At 39.1% G+C, this 24,025-nt stretch overlaps 1 protein-coding gene across 1 annotated transcript in view; it reads left to right on the forward strand.

Annotated features, from left to right (window-relative positions):
• Nipped-B (Nipped-B cohesin loading factor) overlaps positions 1-24,025 on the forward strand; it is a gene marked incomplete in the record, with an annotated part of 502,160 nt that overhangs the window by 187,012 nt on the left and 291,123 nt on the right. The window contains 3 exon segments of the mRNA XM_070089404.1: positions 11,885-11,976; positions 22,005-22,153; positions 22,937-23,100. Coding sequence (XP_069945505.1) covers positions 11,885-11,976; positions 22,005-22,153; positions 22,937-23,100 — 405 coding nt within the window.

Raw genomic sequence — 24,025 nt, forward strand, 5'->3', positions numbered from 1 at the left:
TATCTGAATACGTTCACCTCCTCCATACTCTCTCCCTCCAATCTGATATTCAATCTTTCATCACCTAATCTTTTTGTTATCCTCATAACCTTACTCTTTCCTGTATTCACCTTTAATTTTCTTCTTTTGCACACCCTACCAAATTCATCCACCAATCTCTGCAACTTCTCTTCAGAATCTCCCAAGAGCACAGTGTCATCAGCAAAGAGCAGCTGTGACAACTCCCACTTTGTGTGTGATTCTTTATCTTTTAACTCCACGCCTCTTGCCAAGACCCTCGCATTTACTTCTCTTACAACCCCATCTATAAATATATTAAACAACCACGGTGACATCACACATCCTTGTCTAAGGCCTACTTTTACTGGGAAAAAATTTCCCTCTTTCCTACATACTCTAACTTGAGCCTCACTATCCTCGTAAAAACTCTTCACTGCTTTCAGTAACCTACCTCCTACACCATACACTTGCAACATCTGCCACATTGCCCCCCTATCCACCCTGTCATACGCCTTTTCCAAATCCATAAATGCCACAAAGACCTCTTTAGCCTTATCTAAATACTGTTCACTTATATGTTTCACTGTAAACACCTGGTCCACACACCCCCTACCTTTCCTAAAGCCTCCTTGTTCATCTGCTATCCTATTCTCCGTCTTACTCTTAATTCTTTCAATTATAACTCTACCATACACTTTACCAGGTACACTCAACAGACTTATCCCCCTATAATTTTTGCACTCTCTTTTATCCCCTTTGCCTTTATACAAAGGAACTATGCATGCTCTCTGCCAATCCCTAGGTACCTTACCCTCTTCCATACATTTATTAAATAATTGCACCAACCACTCCAAAACTATATCCCCACCTGCTTTTAACATTTCTATCTTTATCCCATCAATCCCGGCTGCCTTACCCCCTTTCATTTTACCTACTGCCTCACGAACTTCCCCCACACTCACAACTGGCTCTTCCTCACTCCTACAAGATGTTATTCCTCCTTGCCCTATACACGAAATCACAGCTTCCCTATCTTCATCAACATTTAACAATTCCTCAAAATATTCCCTCCATCTTCCCAATACCTCTAACTCTCCATTTAATAACTCTCCTCTCCTATTTTTAACTGACAAATCCATTTGTTCTCTAGGCTTTCTTAACTTGTTAATCTCACTCCAAAACTTTTTCTTATTTTCAACAAAATTTGTTGATAACATCTCACCCACTCTCTCATTTGCTCTCTTTTTACATTGCTTCACCACTCTCTTAACTTCTCTCTTTTTCTCCATATACTCTTCCCTCCTTGCATCACTTCTACTTTGTAAAAACTTCTCATATGCTAACTTTTTCTCCCTTACTACTCTCTTTACATCATCATTCCACCAATCGCTCCTCTTCCCTCCTGCACCCACTTTCCTGTAACCACAAACTTCTGCTGAACACTCTAACACTACATTTTTAAACCTACCCCATACCTCTTCGACCCCATTGCCTATGCTCTCATTAGCCCATCTATCCTCCAATAGCTGTTTATATCTTACCCTAACTGCCTCCTCTTTTAGTTTATAAACCTTCACCTCTCTCTTCCCTGATGCTTCTATTCTCCTTGTATCCCATCTACCTTTTACTCTCAGTGTAGCTACAACTAGAAAGTGATCTGATATATCTGTGGCCCCTCTATAAACATGTACATCCTGAAGTCTACTCAACAGTCTTTTATCTACCAATACATAATCCAACAAACTACTGTCATTTCGCCCTACATCATATCGTGTATACTTATTTATCCTCTTTTTCTTAAAATATGTATTACCTATAACTAAACCCCTTTCTATACAAAGTTCAATCAAAGGGCTCCCATTATCATTTACACCTGGCACCCCAAACTTACCTACCACACCCTCTCTAAAAGTTTCTCCTACTTTAGCATTCAAGTCCCCTACCACAATTACTCTCTCACTTGGTTCAAAGGCTCCTATACATTCACTTAACATCTCCCAAAATCTCTCTCTCTCCTCTGCATTCCTCTCTTCTCCAGGTGCATACACGCTTATTATGACCCACTTCTCGCATCCAACCTTTACTTTAATCCACATAATTCTTGAATTTACAAATTCATATTCTCTTTTCTCCTTCCATAACTGATCATTTAACATTACTGCTACCCCTTCCTTTGCTCTAACTCTCTCAGATACTCCAGATTTAATCCCATTTATTTCCCCCCACTGAAACTCTCCTACCCCCTTCAGCTTTGTTTCGCTTAGGGCCAGGACATCCAACTTCTTTTCATTCATAACATCAGCAATCATCTGTTTCTTGTCATCCGCACTACATCCACGCACATTTAAGCAACCCAGTTTTATAAAGTTTTTCTTCTTCTCTTTTTTAGTAATTGTATACAGGAGAAGGGGTTACTAGCCCATTGCTCCCGGCATTTTAGTCGCCTCATACGACACGCATGGCTTACGGAGGAAAGATTCTTTTCCACTTCCCCATGGACAATAGAAGAAATAAAAAAGAACAAGAGCTATTTAGAAAAAGGAGAAAAACCTAGATGTATGTATATATATATATGCATGTGCGTGTCTGTAAAGTGTGACCAAAGTGTAAGTAGGAGTAGCAAGATATCCCTGTTATCTTAGCGTGTTTATGAGACAGAAAAAGAAAACCAGCAATCCTACCATCATGCAAAACAGTTACAGGTTTTTGTTTCACAGTCATCTGGCAGGACGGTAGTACTTCCCTGGGTGGTTGCTGTCTACCAACCTACTACCTATATATTATATATATATATATATATAATATATATATATATATAATATATATATATATAATATATATATATATATATTATATATATATATATATTATATATAGGTAGTAGGTTGGTAGACAGCAACCACCCAGGGAGGTACTACCGTCCTGCCAAGTGAGTGTAAAACGAAGCCTGTGATTGTTTTACATGATGGTAGGATTGCTGATGTCTTTTGTCTGTCTCATAAATATGCAAGATTACAGGCATGTCTTGCTACTTCTACTTACACTTAGGTCACACTACACATACATGTACACATTTATTTATACACACTCATCTGAGTTTTCTTTGATTTTATCTTAATAGTTCTTGGTCTTATTAATTTTCCTTTTATATCCATGGGGAAGTGGAATAAGAATCTTTCCTCCGTAAGCCATGCGTGTTGTAAAAGTCAACTAAAATGCCGGGAACAATGGGCTAGTAACCCCTTTTCCTGTAAAGATTACTAAAAAGAATAAGAAGAAGAAAATTGTCAAAGTGGGAAGTCTGAATGTGCGTGGATGTTGTGCAGATGATAAGAAAGAGATGATTGTGGATGTTATGAATGAGAAGAAGCTGGATGTCCTGGCTTTAAGTGAAACAAAGCTGAAGGGGGTGGGAGAGTTTCAGTGGAGAGGAATAAATGGGATTAGGTCAGGGGTTTCAAATAGAGTTAGAGCTAAAGAAGGAGTAGCAATAATGTTGAAGGATAAGCTATGGCAGGAAAAGAGGGACTATAAATGTATTAATTCAAGGATTATGTGGAGTAAAATAAAGATTGGATGTGAAAAGTGGGTTATAATAAGCGTGTATGCACCTGGAGAAGAGAGAAGTGTAGAGGAGAGAGAGAGATTTTGGGAAATGTTGAGTGAATGCGTGGGGAGTTTTGAATCAAGTGTGAGAGTAATGGTGGTTGGGGATTTTAATGCTAAAGTGGGTAAAAATGTTATGGAGGGAGTAGTAGGTAAATTTGGGGTGCCAGGGGTAAATGTAAATGGGGAGCCTTTAATTGAGCTATGTGTAGAAAGAAATTTGGTAATAAGTAATACATATTTTATGAAAAAGAGGATAAATAAATATACAAGGTATGATGTAGCACGTAATGAAAGTAGTTTATTAGATTATGTATTGGTGGATAAAAGGTTGATGGGTAGGCTCCAGGATGTACATGTTTATAGAGGGGCAACTGATATATCGGATCATTATTTAGTTGTAGCTACAGTTAGAGTAAGAGGTAGATGGGAAAAGAGGAAGGTGGCAACAACAAGTAAGAGGGAAGTGAAAGTGTATAAACTAAGGGAGGAGGAAGTTCGGGTGAGATATAAGCGACTATTGGCAGAAAGGTGGGCTAGTGCAAAGATGAGTAGTGGGGGGGTTGAAGAGGGTTGGAATAGTTTTAAAAATGCAGTATTAGAATGTGGGGCAGAAGTTTGTGGTTATAGGAGGGTGGGGGCAGGAGGAAAGAGGAGTGATTGGTGGAATGATGAAGTAAAGGGTGTGATAAAAGAGAAAAAGGTAGCTTATGAGAGGTTTTTACAAAGCAGAAGTGTTATAAGAAGAGCAGAGTATATGGAGAGTAAAAGAAAGGTAAAGAGAGTGGTGAGAGAGTGCAAAAGGAGAGCAGATGATAGAGTGGGAGAGGCACTGTCAAGAAATTTTAATGAAAATAAGAAAAAATTTTGGAGTGAGTTAAACAAGTTAAGAAAGCCTAGGGAAAATATGGATTTGTCAGTTAAAAACAGAGTAGGGGAGTTAGTAGATGGGGAGATGGAGGTATTGGGTAGATGGCGAGAATATTTTGAGGAACTTTTAAATGTTAAGGAAGAAACAGAGGCAGTAATTTCATGCACTGGTCAGGGAGGTATACCATCTTTTAGGAGTGAAGAAGAGCAGAATGTAAGTGTGGGGGAGGTACGTGAGGCATTACGTAAAATGAAAGGGGGTAAAGCAGCTGGAACTGATGGGATCATGACAGAAATGTTAAAAGCAGGGGGGGATATAGTGTTGGAGTGGTTGGTACTTTTGTTTAATAAATGTATGAAAGAGGGGAAGGTACCTAGGGATTGGCAGAGAGCATGTATAGTCCCTTTATATAAAGGGAAAGGGGACAAAAGAGACTGTAAAAATTATAGAGGAATAAGCTTACTGAGTATACCAGGAAAAGTGTACGGTAGGGTTATAATTGAAAGAATTAGAGGTAAGACAGAATGTAGGATTGCGGATGAGCAAGGAGGTTTTAGAGTGGGTAGGGGATGTGTAGATCAGGTGTTTACATTGAAGCATATATGTGAACAGTATTTAGATAAAGATAGGGAAGTTTTTATTGCATTTATGGATTTAGAAAAGGCATATGATAGAGTGGATAGAGGAGCAATGTGGCAGATGTTGCAAGTATATGGAATAGGTGGTAAGTTATTAAATGCTGTAAAGAGTTTTTATGAGGATAGTGAGGCTCAGGTTAGGGTGTGTAGAAGAGAGGGAGACTACTTCCCGGTAAAAGTAGGTCTTAGACAGGGATGTGTAATGTCACCATGGTTGTTTAATATATTTATAGATGGGGTTGTAAAGGAAGTAAATGCTAGGGTGTTTGGGAGAGGGGTGGGATTAAATTATGGGGAATCAAATTCAAAATGGGAATTGACACAGTTACTTTTTGCTGATGATACTGTGCTTATGGGAGATTCTAAAGAAAAATTGCAAAGGTTAGTGGATGAGTTTGGGAATGTGTGTAAAGGTAGAAAGTTGAAAGTGAACATAGAAAAGAGTAAGGTGATGAGGGTGTCAAATGATTTAGATAAAGAAAAATTGGATATCAAATTGGGGAGGAGGAGTATGGAAGAAGTGAATGTTTTCAGATACTTGGGAGTTGACGTGTCGGCGGATGGATTTATGAAGGATGAGGTTAATCATAGAATTGATGAGGGAAAAAAGGTGAGTGGTGCGTTGAGGTATATGTGGAGTCAAAAAACGTTATCTATGGAGGCAAAGAAGGGAATGTATGAAAGTATAGTAGTACCAACACTCTTATATGGGTGTGAAGCTTGGGTGGTAAATGCAGCAGCGAGGAGACGGTTGGAGGCAGCGGAGATGTCCTGTTTAAGGGCAATGTGTGGTGTAAATATTATGCAGAAAATTCGGAGTGTGGAAATTAGGAGAAGGTGTGGAGTTAATAAAAGTATTAGTCAGAGGGCAGAAGAGGGGTTGTTGAGGTGGTTTGGTCATTTAGAGAGAATGGATCACAGTAGAATGACATGGAAAGCATATAAATCTATAGGGGAAGGAAGGCGGGGTAGGGGTCGTCCTCGAAAGGGTTGGAGAGAGGGGGTAAAGGAGGTTTTGTGGGTAAGGGGCTTGGACTTCCAGCAAGCGTGCGTGAGCGTGTTAGATAGGAGTGAATGGAGACGAATGGTACTTGGCACCTGACGATCTGTTGGGGTGTGAGCAGGGTAATATTTGTGAAGGGATTCAGGGAAACCGGTTATTTTCAAATAGTCGGACTTGAGTCCTGGAAATGGGAAGTACAATGCCTGCACTTTAAAGGAAGGGTTTGGGATATTGGCAGTTTGGAGGGACATGTTGTGTATCTTTATATGTTTATGCTTCTAGACTGTTGTATTCTGAGCACCTCTGCAAAAACAGTGATAATGTGCGAGTGTGGTGAAAGTGTTGAATGATGATGAAAGTATTTTCTTTTTGGGGATTTTCTTTCTTTTTTGGGTCACCCTGCCTCGGTGGGAGACGGCCGACTTGTTGAAAAAAAAAAAAAAAAAAAAATATATATATAAAAGTAGGAGAAACTTTTAGAGAGGGTGTGGTAGGTAAGTTTGGGGTGCCAGGTGTAAATGATAATGGGAGCTGTTTGATTGAACTTTGTATAGAAAGGGGTTTAGTTATAGGTAATACATATTTTAAGAAAAAGAGGATAAATAAGTATACAAGATATGATGTAGGGCAAAATGACAGTAGTTTGTTGGATTATGTATTGGTAGATAAAAGACTGTTGAGTAGACTTCAGGATGTACATGTTTATAGAGGGGCCACAGATATATCAGATCACTTTCTAGTTGTAGCTACACTGAGAGTAAAAGGTAGATGGGATACAAGGAGAATAGAAGCATCAGGGAAGAGAGAGGTGAAGGTTTATAAACTAAAAGAGGAGGCAGTTAGGGTAAGATATAAACAGATATTGGAGGATAGATGGGCTAATGAGAGCATAGGCAATGGGGTCGAAGACGTATGGGGTAGGTTTAAAAATGTTGTGTTAGAGTGTTCAGCAGAAGTTTGTGGTTACAGGAAAGTGGGTGCGGGAGGGAAGAGGAGCGATTGGTGGAATGATGATGTGAAGAGAGTAGTAAGGGAGAAAAAGTTAGCATATGAGAAGTTTTTACAAAGTAGAAGTGATGCAAGGAGGGAAGAGTATATGGAGAAAAAGAGAGTGGTTAAGAGAGTGGTGAAGCAATGTAAAAAGAGAGCAAATGAGAGAGTGGGTGAGATGTTATCAACAAATTTTGTTGAAAATAAGAAAAAGTATTGGAGTGAGATTAACAAGTTAAGAAAGCCTAGAGAACAAATGGATTTGTCAGTTAAAAATAGGAGAGGAGAGTTATTAAATGGAGAGTTAGAGGTATTGGGAAGATGGAGGGAATGTTTTGAGGAATTGTTAAATGTTGATGAAGATAGGGAAGCTGTGATTTCGTGTATAGGGCAAGGAGGAACAACATCTTGTAGGAGTGAGGAAGAGCCAGTTGTGCGTGTGGGGGAAGTTCGTGAGGCAGTAGGTAAAATGAAAGGGGGTAAGGCAGCCGGGATTGATGGGATAAAGATAGAAATGTTAAAGCAGGTGGGGATATAGTTTTGGAGTGGTTGGTGCAATTATTTAATAAATGTATGGAAGAGGGTAAGGTACCTAGGGATTGGCAGAGAGCATGCATAGTTCCTTTGTATAAAAGCAAAGGGGATAAAAGAGAGTGCAAAAATTATAGGGGGATAAGTCTGCTGAGTATACCTGGTAAAGTGTATGGTAGAGTTATTATTGAAAGAATTAAGAGCAAGACGGAGAATAGGATAGCAGATGAACAAGGAGGCTTTAGGAAAGGTAGGGGGTGTGTGGACCAGGTGTTTACAGTGAAACATATAAGTGAACAGTATTTAGATAAGGCTAAAGAGGTCTTTGTGGCATTTATGGATTTGGAAAAGGCTAATGACAGGGTGGATAGGGGGGCAATGTGGCAGATGTTGCAGGTGTATGGTGTAGGAGGTAGGTTACTGAAAGAAGTGAAGAGGTTTTACGAGGATAGTGAGGCTCAAGTTAGAGTATGTAGGAAAGAGGGAAATTATTTCCCAGTAAAAGTAGGCCTTAGACAAGGATGTGTGATGTCACCGTGGTTGTTTAATATATTTATAGATGGGGTTGTAAGAGAAGTAAATGCGAGGGTCTTGGCAAGAGGCGTGGAGTTAAAAGATAAAGAATCACACATAAAGTGGGAGTTGTCACAGTTGCTCTATGCTGATGACACTGTGCTCTTGGGAGATTCTGAAGAGAAGTTGCAGAGATTGGTGGATGAATTTGGTAGGGTGTGCAAAAGAAGAAAATTGAAAGTGAATACAGGAAAGAGTAAGGTTATGAGGATAACAAAAAGATTAGGTGATGAAAGATTGGATATCAGATTGGAGGGAGAGAGTATGGAGGAGGTGAATGTATTCAGATATTTGGGAGTGGACGTGTCAGCGGATGGGTCTATGAAAGATGAAGTGAATCATAGAATTGATGAGGGAAAAAGAGTGAGTGGTGCACTTAGGAGTCTGTGGAGACAAAGAACTTTGTCCTTGGAGGCAAAGAGGGGAATGTATGAGAGTATAGTTTTACCAACGCTCTTATATGGGTGTGAAGCATGGGTGATGAATGTTGCAGCGAGGAGAAGGCTGGAGGCAGTGGAGATGTCATGTCTGAGAGCAATGTGTGGTGTGAATATAATGCAGAGAATTCGTAGTTTGGAAGTTAGGAGGAGGTGCGGGATTACCAAAACTGTTGTTCAGAGGGCTGAGGAAGGGTTGTTGAGGTGGTTCGGACATGTGGAGAGAATGGAGCGAAACAGAATAACTTCAAGAGTTTATCAGTCTTTAGTGGAAGGAAGGCGGGGTAGGGGTCGGTCTAGGAAAGGTTGGAGGGAGGGGGTAAAGGAGGTTTTGTGTGCGAGGGGCTTGGACTTCCAGCAGGCATGCGTGAGCGTGTTTGATAGGAGTGAATGGAGACAAATGGTTTTTAATACTTGACGTGCTGTTGGAGTGTGAGCAAAGTAACATTTATGAAGGGGTTCAGGGAAACCGGCAGGCTGGAGTTGAGTCCTGGAGATGGGAAGTACAGTGCCTGCACTCTGAAGGAGGGGTGTTAATGTTGCAGTTTAAAAACTGTAGTGTAGAGCACCCTTCTGGCAAGACAGTGATGGAGTGAATGATGGTGAAAGTTTTTCTTTTTTGGGCCACCCTGCCTTGGTGGGAATCGGCCAGGTATATATATATATATTTACCAGGTGTATATATATATATATATATATATATATATATATATATATATATATATATATATTATATATATATATATGTATATATATATGTATATATATATGTATATATATATGTATATATATATATATATATATATATGTATATATATATATATATGTATATATATATTATATATATATATATATATATATATATATATATATATATATATATATATATGTATATATATATCTGTATATATATATCTATATGTATATATATATCTATATGTATATATATATCTATATGTATATATATATATATATATAATATATATATATGCAGTGGACCCCCGCATAGCGATTTTAATCCGTGCAAGAGGGCTCATTGGTATGCGAAATAATCGGTATGAGAATGAATTTTCCCCCTAAGAAATAATGGAAATCAAATTAATCCGTGCAAGATACCCAAAAGTATGAAAAAAAAAATTTTACCACGTGAAATATACATTTTCCTACACACAAAGAGAAGGATACATGCACAGTAGTAGAGTAGTACATGCACAGTATATATTGTGCATGTACTAGTCTACTAAATGAAGAATAAATGACACTTACCTTTATTGAAGATGCAGCAATGACTGATGAGACACTGTGTCCTGGGAGTGCCTTTTCCTCCTGAGTACTGTAGGTCCTGTTTGGTATTTTCTTCCAGAACATGCCTTATCACACTGTGTATGCCACTACGATTCTTAAATCTCTCAAACCAACCTTTGCTGGCTTTAAATTCACCAATATGAGCACTAGTTCCATGCATTTTTCCCTGTTCACCTGGGTGTTAGTCGACTGGTGTGGGTTGCATCCTGGGAGACAAGATTAAGGACCCCAATGGAAATAAGTTAGACAGTCTTCGATGACACTGACTTTTTTGGGTTATCCTGGGTGGCAAATCCTCTGGGGTTAATTGTTTCTTGGTATATTCTCCATAAGCCACACCAACAACAGTGCTACAGCAGCAGCAGACGATGCTACAGCAGCAGCAGACGATGCTACAGCAGCAGCAGACGATGCTACAGCAGCAGCAGACGATGCTACAACAGCAGCAGACGATGCTACAGCAGCAGGAGACGATGCTACAGCAGCAGCAGCAGCAGCTGACAGTGCTACAGCAGCAGCAGACGATGCTACGATGCAGCAGCAGCAGTCGATGCTGCAGCAGACACGTGCTACAGCACAGCAGCAGCAGACGATGCTACAGCAGCAGCAGCAGCTGACAGTGCTACAGCAGCAGCAGACGATGCTACAGCAGCAGCAGACGATGCTACAGCAGCAGCAGACGATGCTACAGCAGCAGCAGCAGCTGACAGTGTAGCAGCAGCAGCTGTACCACCAATAGTAGCGATGGTTGATTGGGGTTTATTATACAACCTGGCCAGCTCGGAGACACGCACTCCACTTTCATACTTATCAATGATCTTTTTCTTCATCTCTATAGTAATTCTCACCCTTATTGCTGTAGGGTTGGCACTAGAAGCTTTCTTGGGGCCCATGGTCACTTATTTTCCAGATAAAATCACCAAAAACACTGTAATAATACGAAATGTTACGATTGTATGCTTGGATGCTACCGCGGAGGCTGGCTGGTAAACAATGCCACCGGCGGAACATGTGAGGCTGGCTAAGGCGCACATTGGACGCGTCTCGGACGAACAGCGGTGAGCGGGTTTTTAAACGGTATGCGAGGCAAAATTTTTGCGATTAAAGCAAGCGGTATGCGGATTAATCGTTATGCGATGCCAACGGTATGCGGGGGTCCACTGTATGTATATATACAGTATATATATATATAGTGTATATGTAATACGTGTATATACTAATATATATTCCTTATATCAGTACTGGCATATATATATATATATATATATATATATATATATATATATAATACATACACACACACACACACACACACACACACACACATACATACATACATACATACACACATACACACATACACACACACACACACACCTAACCTACCATCCGACTTACAACCGAGATCGGTTCCAAGAAACCGGTCGTAAGTTGAAATGGTCATTAGTCGAACTTTACTACTGAATATCAACAAAACATTTTTGTAATGACTTTATTTTATTGTTTTATTTTGGTATTTCATGTTTTACTTTCCTTTTTATGCTGTTAGTACTGTATTTTATACTGTAAGGTTTAGGATAAACACTGTATACAACACAAATACAGTGGACCCTCCAATTTAGTCCTGCCTTTTCTGTATGCAAAACTGTTTTTATTATCTATAAAATGTATTTTTTGTTAATATTTTTGGGTGTCTGGAATGGTTTAATTGGATTTACATTATTTCCTATGGGAAATATTAACAAAAAATACATTTTATAGATAAAAATAGTTTTGCATACAGAAAAGGCAGAACTAAATTCGAGGGTCCACTGTAGTTGTTTATTTCCCAGAAATTTGGCATAAAAAAAACACGGTCGTAAGTCGAGTGGTCGTAAGTCGAGCAGGTCGTAAGTCGGATGGTAGGTGTATATATTTTTTTTTTTTTCAGGAGCTTAAATCCATGGCCCGCATCCCCAAGATTTCTGGAGTTGGGAGTAATGCCAGAGCTGACAAAACTACAGATGTTCCCTCCAAGAACAGGTGTGTACTTATGTTTATATGATGGTTCATCTTTTCTAAAGTGTCATCACTTTAAGTAGTTTGCATTTTGTCTTGAATAGAAATATTCCTCTTTATTTGTATTTGTGTTTATTGTCGATATCTTTGTAATTTTCCACTAATTAATTATAATTTTTATTTTTTTTTAGTTTTAAAATTCTGTATAATCTCTAGAAATTGGTATTTTTTGAAGTGAAAATTCCAAGTTTCAGTTATGTTTTAGAGGCACAGTTGATGTGCCCAGTATGGTATATATTTAAATAGTATTTTAATTTTTAGAGCACTTGCAACTTGGCCTGACATTGCCATGGTTGGTACCACTTTTTGCCAGAATGGACTGCAGACTGTATATGTACTACTATAATCTGAGAGTATTATTGAAGACAGACAAAATGGCAGATCTGGAGAATGTACATAGAAATTGTACTGACCATACAACTTCGAACACCTAAATTGCTGGAGAAAACATGTGATTCCTTGAATTGTACTCCTGTATGATAAACAAGAAATAATATTATATACACACTAGGTCCTTGTATTTCACTTAGGTTATGTTTCTGAAATTAACACTATGTAATATTGCGTCGTGTCAAGTGAAAACCAGTTGGGAAAAACAGGGTTTCATTCTTGGCACCTATTACAATATTACAAATTTGGCAATGAAGCTTCTAGGGGAAGCTAAACTAGTAGGCTTATAGTATAATTAATAAACTCGCCCATTACCAAACCTGCAATATGCAATGTTGTCCGGAGTACAAAAACAAATACAATACTTTTTAATCTTTACTAGTAAAATTATTGTTTAAGATAAAAGAGTACATTCTTTGATTTGTAAAGAAACATTATAAAATAAGAGTATATTCTTTGGCATTATTATCACATTACACTAACAATGTAGTTATGACCCTACCTACCCCATATCACTTGATACTAGTATTCTCTAAATGTCATGATACTCCTACTACTCCATGTCACAAGACACCCTTGTCTCTGTGCTACAATGCTTCTTCTCTCTGTGTCACAAGATGCCCTTTTCTCTGTGCCACATGACATGCCTTCTCTCCGTGTCAGTTGTGTGGGGTTCGGTAAGGAGATAAGAGGGTTGAAGGTAAACACCTTGTTGGATGGTAACAATATATATTGTCAGACTGTGGTAAGGAAGGGATGGGCCCAGCCTGCCGTGTTACTGCCTGGATGTCTATACGCCGAGTGAGAGCGAGGCAGCGCGTCTCACTGACTCCAGCTGTATCCCATGATGCCATACAGTCACTCTGCCTAGGGAGCTTCTATATAAAGCACGTGGATGGTACTACGATACTCAACTAATCTATGTATACAACACATGTAAGGGGATCAGCAACTATGCTGACATCACATGACACCCTGTTCTCTGCGTCATAACACGCTTCCTCTCTGTCACTCGACACCCTGTTCTCTGTGCCATGATACCTTGCTAATGACATACAATTTGTGTTACATCCTTCACCTGTGTTCTTACTGACACAAACTGTCTCGCACACGACACCGTTAACACTACCATCTGTGTCACACATGACACCTCGACTATGTCTTCACACGACACTACCTCGACTGTGTCTTCACACGACACTACCTCGACTGTGTCTTCACACGACACTACCTCGACTGTGTCTTCACACGACACTACCTCGACTGTGTCTTCACACGACACTACCTCGACTGTGTCTTCACACGACACTACCTCGACTGTGTCTTCACACGACACTACCTCAACTGTGTCTTCACACGACACTACCTCGACTGTGTCTTCACACGACACTACCTCGACTATGTCTTCACACGACACTACCTCGACTGTGTCTTCACACGACACTACCTCGACTGTGTCTTCACACGACACTACCTCGGCTGTGTCTTCACACGACACTACCTCGACTGTGTCTTCACACGACACTACCTCGACTGTGTCTTCACACGACACTACCTCGACTGTGTCTTCACACGACACTACCTCGACTGTGTCTTCACACGACACTACCTCGACTGTGTCTTCACACGACACTACCTCGACTGTGTCTTCACACGACACTACCTCGACTGTGTCTTCACACGACACTACCTCGACTGTGTCTTCACACGACACTACCTCGACTGTGTCTTCCAACGTCGTGGGATAGCCAGCAGTGGGAAGTCCAGCCAGTGCGTGTCAAACCAGCATGAAAAGTCCAGCTGGTGTGTGTCAAGCAATGGTGAACACACGCACACTGGTGAACATGCTCTGTCTCTGCCTGAGGCTGTCAGGTGAACTTAGTGGGCTCTCAAGCAGTGGTGAATACGCTTAGTGGTGAATACACTCTTTCTGAGGCCATCAAGCTCAGTGAGCGGTGGTGAACACTTTGCGGGGAATACACTCTTTCTGACACTGAGGCCAGCTGAGCAGCCCCCTACATAGGGTGTGCTGATGTCACACAGGGTACTGCCGGGTAGTAACAACTATAGCAGCGCCCAGGTGGTCAGTCAACCACCTCCCTTATGCTTCTTTCTGGGTTCGCAACAGCACTTGGAAAAAAAAAAAAAAGCCTGAAGGCTACCTGTCGGATTATTTTACGGGGTCAACACGCTTCATGGATTAAGGTCTAATCAACCAGGCTGTTATTGCTAGCCATATGCAGTCCAGCATGAGAACCACAGTCCAGCTAATAAGGAAATGACTTTAATAACTTAATAGGTTCCCTCTTTAAGGCAGCAGGGGTCTTGTTGGTAATCCCCCTTTTGTATAATGGAGACTTGAAAAGCTTTGGGCAGCTTCCACTTCCTATGTTATCTCTTAACCCTTCCAGTGGCTGTCACATAGAAGTATGTCATTGAGGCCATGATCTCTGAAGTAGTTCTATGTCATGAGCTCAGTCAATTCATTTGAGCTGAGAGTGGTAAATTTTGGCCTAGATATTCAATTCAATTCAATTAAAGTTTATTCTCTATAAGGGTTACAATGTGGGGTTTACAGGTTTTGGTTATTGTGTGGCTTACATGTTATAAAATACTAATTACAGAGGGGGCCACTAGGACACCTAGTATGGCTAGGCATTTTGAGCAGACTTAAATTAATTCTTAACATTAAATCCTTACAGATTATGGTATTAAGGCTAAGTGACTACATCATAATTTGTGAGTTTAGCAATGTGAATGCTTTTGTTTTGGCACAATACAAGGTGTCTATATTAGAGTATCATAGGCAAACTTATGACTAGTTAGGATTTATTATTTTAAGATTAAGATTAGCATTTCTGGATTTATAGTCAGTGGGTGAGTGAGTGTAATTGTGAACTACCAGGTGGTTATCATGTAGTTAGTTGTCAGGGTGGATCAGGGAGATAAGATGTTTTTTAACTGTAGTTTTGAAAGTGATGAATGTGTCTGCAGTTTTAGAGTTTTCAGGTAGGGTGTTCCAGATTTTAGGTCCTTTGAAATACTGTACATTGAATTTTTGTAAAGGTATAGTCGAATACGGGGAATGTCATACAGATGTTTGTGTCTGGTGTTATGCCTGTGGATCCTGTCACAACTATCAAGAAAGCATTTTAGGTCAAGGTCAATATTGGAATTTAAGGTCTTGTAGATATAGATTGCACAGTAGTAAGTGTGGATGTTCTGAACAGGGAGTAAGTTTAGATCTATGAAGAGTGGGGGGGTGTATTGCCTGGGATGGGATTTAGTAATTATTCTTACTGCGGCTTTTTGTTGGGTTATTATTGGCTTTAGGTGTGTTGCTGCAGTTGAACCCCAAGCACAGATAGCATAGGTGAGGTATGGATATGTAAGTGAATGGTATAGTGTGAGAAGGGCAGTTTGCGGTACATAGTATCGTATCTTGGAGAGGATCCCCACCGTTTTGGATACTTTTTTCAACAAACCGGCCATATCCCACCGAGGCAGGGTGGCCCAAAAAGAAAAACAAAAGTTTCTCTTTTCAAATTTAGTAATTTATACAGGAGAGGGGTTACTAGCCCCTTGCTCCCGGCATTTTAGTCGCCTCTTACAACACGCATGGCTTACGGAGGAAGAATTCTGTTCCACTTCCCCATGGAGATAAGAGGAAATAAACAAGAATAAGAACTAGAAAGAAAATAGAAGAAAACCCAGAGGGGTGTCTATATATGTGCTTGTACATGTATGTGTAGTGTGACCTTAGTGTAAGTAGAAGTAGCAAGACATACCTGAAATCTTGCATGTTATGTGTTGGATATGGGTGCTGAAATTTAGGTTGTTGTCGAGGTATAGGCCAAGGAATTTGCCCTCATTATGTCTGGCAATTAGAGTGTTGTCGATCTTAATGTTAAGTTGCGCAACACCTGCTTTGCTACCAAACATAATATAGTAGGTTTTGCTAGTGTTAAGTGTAAGTTTATTGGCTGTCATCCAAGTCGATATTTTGATCAGCTCCTCATTAACAATGGTGTTGAGGGTGGCAAGATTAGGGTGGGAGATGACATAAGTCGTGTCGTCAGCAAAGAGAATGGGTTTCAGGTGTTGGGATATGTTTGGAAGATCATTGATATAAATGAGGAAGAGCAGGGGTCCAAGGACACTTCCCTGCGGAACTCCAGTATCAAGTGGCCGTATTGATGAGGCTGTCTCTTTAATGGTGACATACAGATACCTATTAGAAAGGTAGGATTTAAAATATGCAAGCGCATGGCCTCTTATACCATAGTGGTCAAGTTTGTGGAGTAGGATGCCGTGGTCAACTGTGTCAAACGCTTTTCTTAGGTCAATAAAAATTCCTAGCGGATATTCCTTATTTTCCAATGCTGTGTAAAGCAGGTCTAGCATTTTTATAATTGCATCATTAGTACTTTTATTTTTCCTGAATCCAAATTGGCAGGGTTTGAGTATGTTTTGTGACGTTATAAATGAATATAGTCTCCTGTGCACGAGTTTCTCAAAGATTTTGGATAGCAATGGTAAGTTTGATATTGGCCTATAGTTGTTTACGCCTGTAGGGTCACCACCTTTATGTATTGGTGTAACCCTTGCTGTCTTGTAGTGTCGGGAAGGTGCTAGTTTCTAGTGACTTGTTAAAAAGTTTTGAAATAGCATGCGAAAGGACTTGGGCCGCTCGCTTGTACAATAATGGTGGGACGTGAGACAGATTCCCCGAGTTATTTTTAAGTGACTTTATGATCGCGGTGACTTCTGTGGGCTCAGTTGGTACAAGATTGAAGGAATTTGGGAAATTCCCATCTAGGTAGTCCCCGGCACGGGCATTGGTACGTGGGATTTTACTGGCGAGATTAGATCCTATGTTTGAGAAGAAGTCATTTATCTTGTTAGCTGTATCAGTGGGATGCAGTGGTGTTTCATGAGGTTTAGTTAGAACAATATTCTTGTTTTTTTTTTTCAGTTTGTGGGTCCCCAGAATTTGGGAAAGTGTTTTCCAGGTCTTTTTTATATCTCCTCTTGTGTCAGTGAATCTGCTGAAGTAGTACAGTTGTTTGGCTTTTTTTATTAGTTTGGTGAGAAATGTTGAATATTGTTTGAGAATGTCTTTGTGTATTAAGCCCTGTCTATATTGCTTTTCATATTGAGAATGGGTCTGCCTTATGTAATCCAGTGACCTTTGCAATTATCTCTTTAAGTCAGCAACTTACTCCTACCCATATTGATTTGTCAATAGCCAAATATGACCAACAAACCCTGCACTCATGGTGATACAGTGAAGAGGGACCACAAACACAAATCCATCCACCACACAAGACTAGAAGGCACTTGGGATGAAACTAATAGCAATATGGCTTCCTGAGACATTTCTGTACAATATACCAGGCCAGCATAACTTTTTGTCTCATCAAAACACCTAACAGGGTATTAACACTTCACTTGTTAGGACCCCAAAATTTTAAAATGCTGATGATGCTGGCATTTAAAAAAAAAAATTTAACTCCTTATCTGTGGCATACCCAGAAAAATAAATTACTGTGAGTGTGGCACAATTTTGAAAAAAAAAAAAAATTGCATTTTTATAGAATGAAAGTGCATTTTAATTGAATAAGACCAAAATGAATAGAATCTGATAAATACTGAAGATTTTATGGTGTTGAGCTGGCAAAAAAATTATCACTCATTGGCAACAGTAGCATGAATGCACCAGTGATATTTACATTTTATCATTAATTTTTGCCAAGTTGTGATTGTTTTTCAGTTTTTAATGTTTAAAACCAACCAGTTTCCTTATACCTTCTGATATTAGTGTGCTTCAAGATATTTTAGCCCTTAAAACATGGGAAAAATGTTAAGTCCAACGTTATTGCTTCACCGAGGCAGGGTGACCCAAAAAAGAAATATTTTAACCATGATTTATACTATCATTGTCTTGTCAGAGGCATGCAGATACAACAGTTCAGATGTCACTCAAAACAGCAGATATCCCAATTCCCTCAATTAGAGTGCAGGCGTTGTACTTCCCACCTCCAGGACTCTAAGTCCAGCTAAATGGTTTCCCTGAATCCATTCACTGGATATTACCTTGCTCGCATTCCAACACCAGATTATGTATTCTCTGCATAATACTTACACCACACATTGCCCTTAGACACAACAACTCCACTGCCTCCAGCCTCCTTGCTGCAGCATTTACAACCCATGCTTCTCACCCATATGAGTGTTGGTACCACTATAATCTCGTACATTTCATTTGCCTCCATGGATAATGTTCTGTCTCCATAGATACCTCATTACACCACCTACCTTTTTGCCTTCATCATTCCTATGGTTTACCTCGTCCTTCATATACTTATCTGAAAACATTCACTTCCTCCATACTCCCTCCAATCTGATATTCAGTTTTTCCCTTGCCTAACTCATTTGAAACCCTCATCACCTTACTCTTGTCTATGTTCACTTTCAACTTTTTTCATTTACACACCCTCCCAAACTTGTCCACTAACCTTTGCAACTTTTCGTCAGAATCTTCCAAAAGCACAGTATCATCAGCAAAAGGTAACTGTGCCAAATCCCATTTTGTATTTTGGTCTACATATTTTAATTCTATCCCTCTTCCCAACACCCTAGCATTTTCTTCTTTTACAACCCCCATCTGTAAATATGTTAAACAACCATGGTGACATCAAACATCCCTGTCTAAGGCCTACTTTTACTAGAAAGTAAACTCCCTCTCTCCTACACACCCTAACCTGAGCCTCACTACCCTCATAAAAACTCTTTACAGCATTTAGTAACTTACTATCTATTCCATACACTTTCAACATATGCATCATTACTGCCCGATCCACCCTAAATCTATAAAAGCAACAAAAACTTCTCTACCTTTATTTAAATATTGTTCACTTATATTATTCAGTGTTATAAATACTTGGTCTACACATCCCCTACCCATTCATCTGCAATCCTGCTCTGTCTTATCCTTAATTCTTTCAATAATAACCCTACCATACACTTTACCTGGTGTAACTTTTATTCTATTTTTTTCTACTTTTGTCTTCTAACATTAGGTGCAAGGAATACTTATAATATTGCAGTTGTTTCAAATTGTAATACCCCTTAAAACGTGGAAATCAGTTGCATTGTTTGACTATACAGAATTATCCTAGGTTAAATTTTTTTTTTTAATATGCCAGCCATCTCTCACTAAGGTAAGGACATACAGCTCAGATTCTCCTATAGTGCCTGTGTACCTCTGGCAAAATGAATGATGGTGAAAGTCTCTTTTTTTTTTTTTGGGTCACTCTACATTTGTGAAAGATGGCCAGTGTTACATATTGTGTACCCATAATGCCTGTGTGCCTTTCCGAGTACTGGAAAACATTTATTTACAAGAAAATCTCATTATTTTAAAATTGCTTCAAGATGTAATAAAGTAGACCATTGATTAACCCTTAAACGGTCCAAACGTATATATACGTTTTTTCAACATCTGAAAGTATGTAAAAAAATGTAGATCTTCTTTTTTGTTTTACATTTGAAAACGTGTAAAAAAAACTTATCTACAGTTTTTTTTTTTGTTATATTTGAAAATATGTAAAAAAAAGTAGATCTACTTTTGTAGCACTACGAATTTGAACGTCGATCTGTTTGGACCGTTTAAGGGTTAACACACTATCCTCTGACATGCTTTCGCTGTTACACTGCTGCAAAATTGTAGCATATTTTTGATGAGTACTCCATAAAATTCGACTAGCATTTTGCCACTTCTGGGGGGATAATTTGGAGCACCGTGAGGTGGACTGCCGGATTTTTCTGCTCCATCTAGTAGGGTTGCGTGCCATTGTCTCTGGGGGGGGGAGGCCTAGCTTCATCCCCTGCCTTCCCTGTCCCAACTCTCACGTCTCAGTGGTTCATGTCCCTTATGATTCTCAGATCTCTGTTTTTGTAAGTTTATTTAGGCACAGGTACACACAAGTATAATTTTCATACATAGTGTAAATTACCTAAATTAGTTGATTCCTGCATACCAATCAATACATGCAGTGTTTTCATATTAATAAGTCACTTGTTTGAATGTTTTGGGTTATCCTTGTGAGTAATTTACACTCTGCATGATAATTGTACTTAGGTGTATCTGTACCTAAATAAACTTCCTTACTCTGCGCAAATGTGAGCATGCAGGAGACCATGCTTGTATACAAATTGAGAGGGCAGACACGAACGGCACCTGTCCATGAGAGGAATTCTTCCAGTGTTTATGTACGCTCTGCTTATCTTCCTTTGTGTAATTTAGGTTAAAAATTGAAAGAAACCTAGATGTAATGTGTATATAGTACCTCTTTCATATACATTTGTGCATCAGTTTAGTTGGTATACTTGTATTTTTTAATAAGAAAGATGTGTAGCAGTTGGGTGTCTTTATTCCAAAATGTTTAGCCTACACAGTAGGCTTCTTCAGTCAAGTACAGAGGAGACAGCAGAAGCAGTAGAGATGTAAAGATGATGATCAGTCCATCACTTATGAAGACTTTTGTTTTAAGGTGGTCAATCCATCATCCTGGATAAGAGTTCTGCTCTATAGTCTGGAACAGTGTGAAGCTAAAGCAACAAAATAGAGACTTGTATACTGTCAAGGTGAGGCAGAGAAAATCTTGAAGACAGAAGAGGTGGGGCCCTCTAGTAGAAGCAAGAAGGTAATCATTGAGATACATTGCAGCAAACTTGCTGGGTAGGTCCCTCTCAAATCCAACACATCTCACTCACAAGCAGTGATCAAGCATTGAGAACAGCAATGGGCATACTAGCAGACTGTGTGCAGTGCCATATATATATTGATTGTTCACAGGTGAATAATTATCACGGGAAAATACGAGCTTTTGCTTATGGCATGTATAAGTTCCAGACAAACCATCCCCCAGATGTTGGTTGTGAATCAGCACTATTTCTGGTCACCTGTGTGTCACTTGCCATCACTAAATATTCAGAACCATTGGATTTGTCCTCAGTTCCATAATCTTCATTGGTGGAGCCATTACTGGGGAATAATATCCTTTCATTTTGCCTGGGTGTGAGACCTTTGTGTCAGCTGGGCATGGTGAGCAAAGTGTACCAAAGATAACATTTCCACAGTTAACTGTGGCAGCCCCAATTTTTTTTGTATACTGCACGCACTGGCTGCACAGACCTTTTGTCTTGTACGTAGGCCTTCCAGGCCTCTCCTGTCAAATTTGGGACAGCTAGAATTTATGCATATATTTATATGAGTGATGCTGCCATCAATAAGTTAGGTCAACTTAAGAAACAGTGAGAAGGTCAATGTATGCCTGGTGCTTTCCACCAGCATACTTTAATGATGAGTTGCTCAAAAATTAAGAAAGAGGATTGAAGAATAGTGCAGGTAATTACCTCAGGGACACTATGGAGAATTAGTGTTTTTAAGGTGGATTCATACCTGGAATATGAAAGTCTTAAAATAGTAGAGGAACAATCTCTTTTGACTCTAAAGATAGTTTTAAAATTTTGCTTTGTGTCTTGTGATATTATTTTAAAGGTTCTTTTATAAGTTTTTTTTTTTTTTTTTGTTGCAGTGGCAGCTCAAGAAGGTCTCGGGGAATGCGGGAATCTAGTAAGTACAAAGAGATAAGCTCAGATTCTGAATCAGACGATGATGACAAGAAAAAACCTAACAAATATTTTAAGAATCGTGAAAGGGAAAGAGAAGAGAAAAAAAAGAAAGGCAAGTAAATATTTTTCTTCTTAATTGTGAAATTAGAATTTGAGTATAGATCTGATTTTTTACTGTTATATATTTTCATCTTATAATGGCATTGCTACAGATTTAAATTTTATTCCACATATATGAATGTGTTACCCTACAGGGTAAATATAATATAGCCTCTCCTCACTTAGTGACATACTCGCTTACCGACACCTCAGACTTACGACGAGCTCTCTGAGCAGTATTGATACCTAAATAATGTATATTAGAGGTGATTTGCTCTATTCTATTCTGTATAAACATTCAAAAAATATGCCAGAAATGTTATAAATGGTGCAAAGGTGACATTAAAACAATGTCAGAGATGGTTGACACAATCCCACAACTATTATAGTTTGCTCCTCACTTAGCAACAAATTCATCATAGGAACAGAGCTCCGTTGTTAAGTGAGGAGAGGCTGTAATGTGTTTCCTTTTTGGATCACCCTGTGTTGGCAGAAGACGGCTGTTGAGGTAAAAGAAATTATGTATTATGGCAGTTTGGAGAGATGTGTTATATATCTTTATATATGCTTCTAAACTGTTGTATCTGGGCACCTCTGCAAAAACAGCGATTATGTATGAGTGAGGTGAAAGTGTTGAATGATGATGAAAGTATTATCTTTTTGGGAATTTTCTTTCTTTTTTGGTCATCCTGCCTTGGTGGGAGATGGCCGACTTGTTGAGATAAAAAAAAAAAATCATATCCTACAGCTTCTAATTTTGAAAGACTGCAAAGACCTTATTTATTTTTTATTTTAGACAAAGCTGATCGAAAAAGAAATAGGATACAGTCTGACGAAGAAGATTATGACCCTGATCAGGAGAGAAAAAAGAGAAGAAAAGGAGGATATCAGGATGATGAGGAGGAGGAGGATGATGATGATATCTCTGATTATGAAGAGGGAGGAGCAGAGTCTACACGGGTATGTGTCTTTGTTAAAGTTTCCGGATTTGTGTGTATGGGCAAAGTTGTTAACCTTTTACTTGTCACGATCTCTAAAATTAAGTGCTGATAATGATGCATTTTTTCAAAAAGAAAAAAGTTATTTTCTGAAATGGTAAAGATTTTTTTTTCTGTAGATAATGACACTAAAAATACGAAATTTGATGGAAAACTTACAAAATTACACAGGTGGAAAGTTGGCGGTCATTGTGCAATTTGTGCATTAGCAATTTTACCTACATTGAGTCCTTTTTTTTGAAGCCAATTCCATTGCTCAATTCATCCCAGTTCTTAGCTACTTCACTAGTGTACCTTCTATTCTGTCTTCTGAGTGCAAGAAACTGCCTAATCAAGTGCACAGAAGTCAGTACTTTGGCCAGTTATGCACAGTTCAACAAATACCAATTTTAAAACAATCTGAAGTAAACACTATCGGCATTAATCACATCCCCAGACCTCTCTTAATAACACGTGCTACGTTTTTAATCCATCATTACATAATGATCTAGGCCACTACATTAATTGAAGCATACCTAGAAAAATCCATGAGATAGATCCAGAGAAGGGGCTACTCTTCCATGAGAATCACCAAAAATCAAATATTTCTGCCACTTTGAGGTCTATTTCAAGCTACTTCTAGTAACACAGTCAGAGGCTTGCTTTTTCCAGTATGCACTGTGTGGGACAGTTTTTTTTTTCTTTCTTTATATACACACCCACCCCACAGACCCAGTCTGTCGTATCTAGACCTAAATTTATTGCTTGCAGCACATTTGAGGGCACTCTGCTTAAAAACAGTTATGTGAGAGTGACACTGGCATCAGTAGTGTAGGTTTATATGGGAGACAGTGAAAGGATTAAAAAAAAAAAAGTGTTAGGAAGAGGTCTGTACTGTAGAGTTAAGG

This window comes from Cherax quadricarinatus, chromosome 2, assembly GCF_038502225.1.
Source record: "Cherax quadricarinatus isolate ZL_2023a chromosome 2, ASM3850222v1, whole genome shotgun sequence".
Lineage (NCBI taxonomy): Eukaryota > Metazoa > Arthropoda > Malacostraca > Decapoda > Parastacidae > Cherax > Cherax quadricarinatus.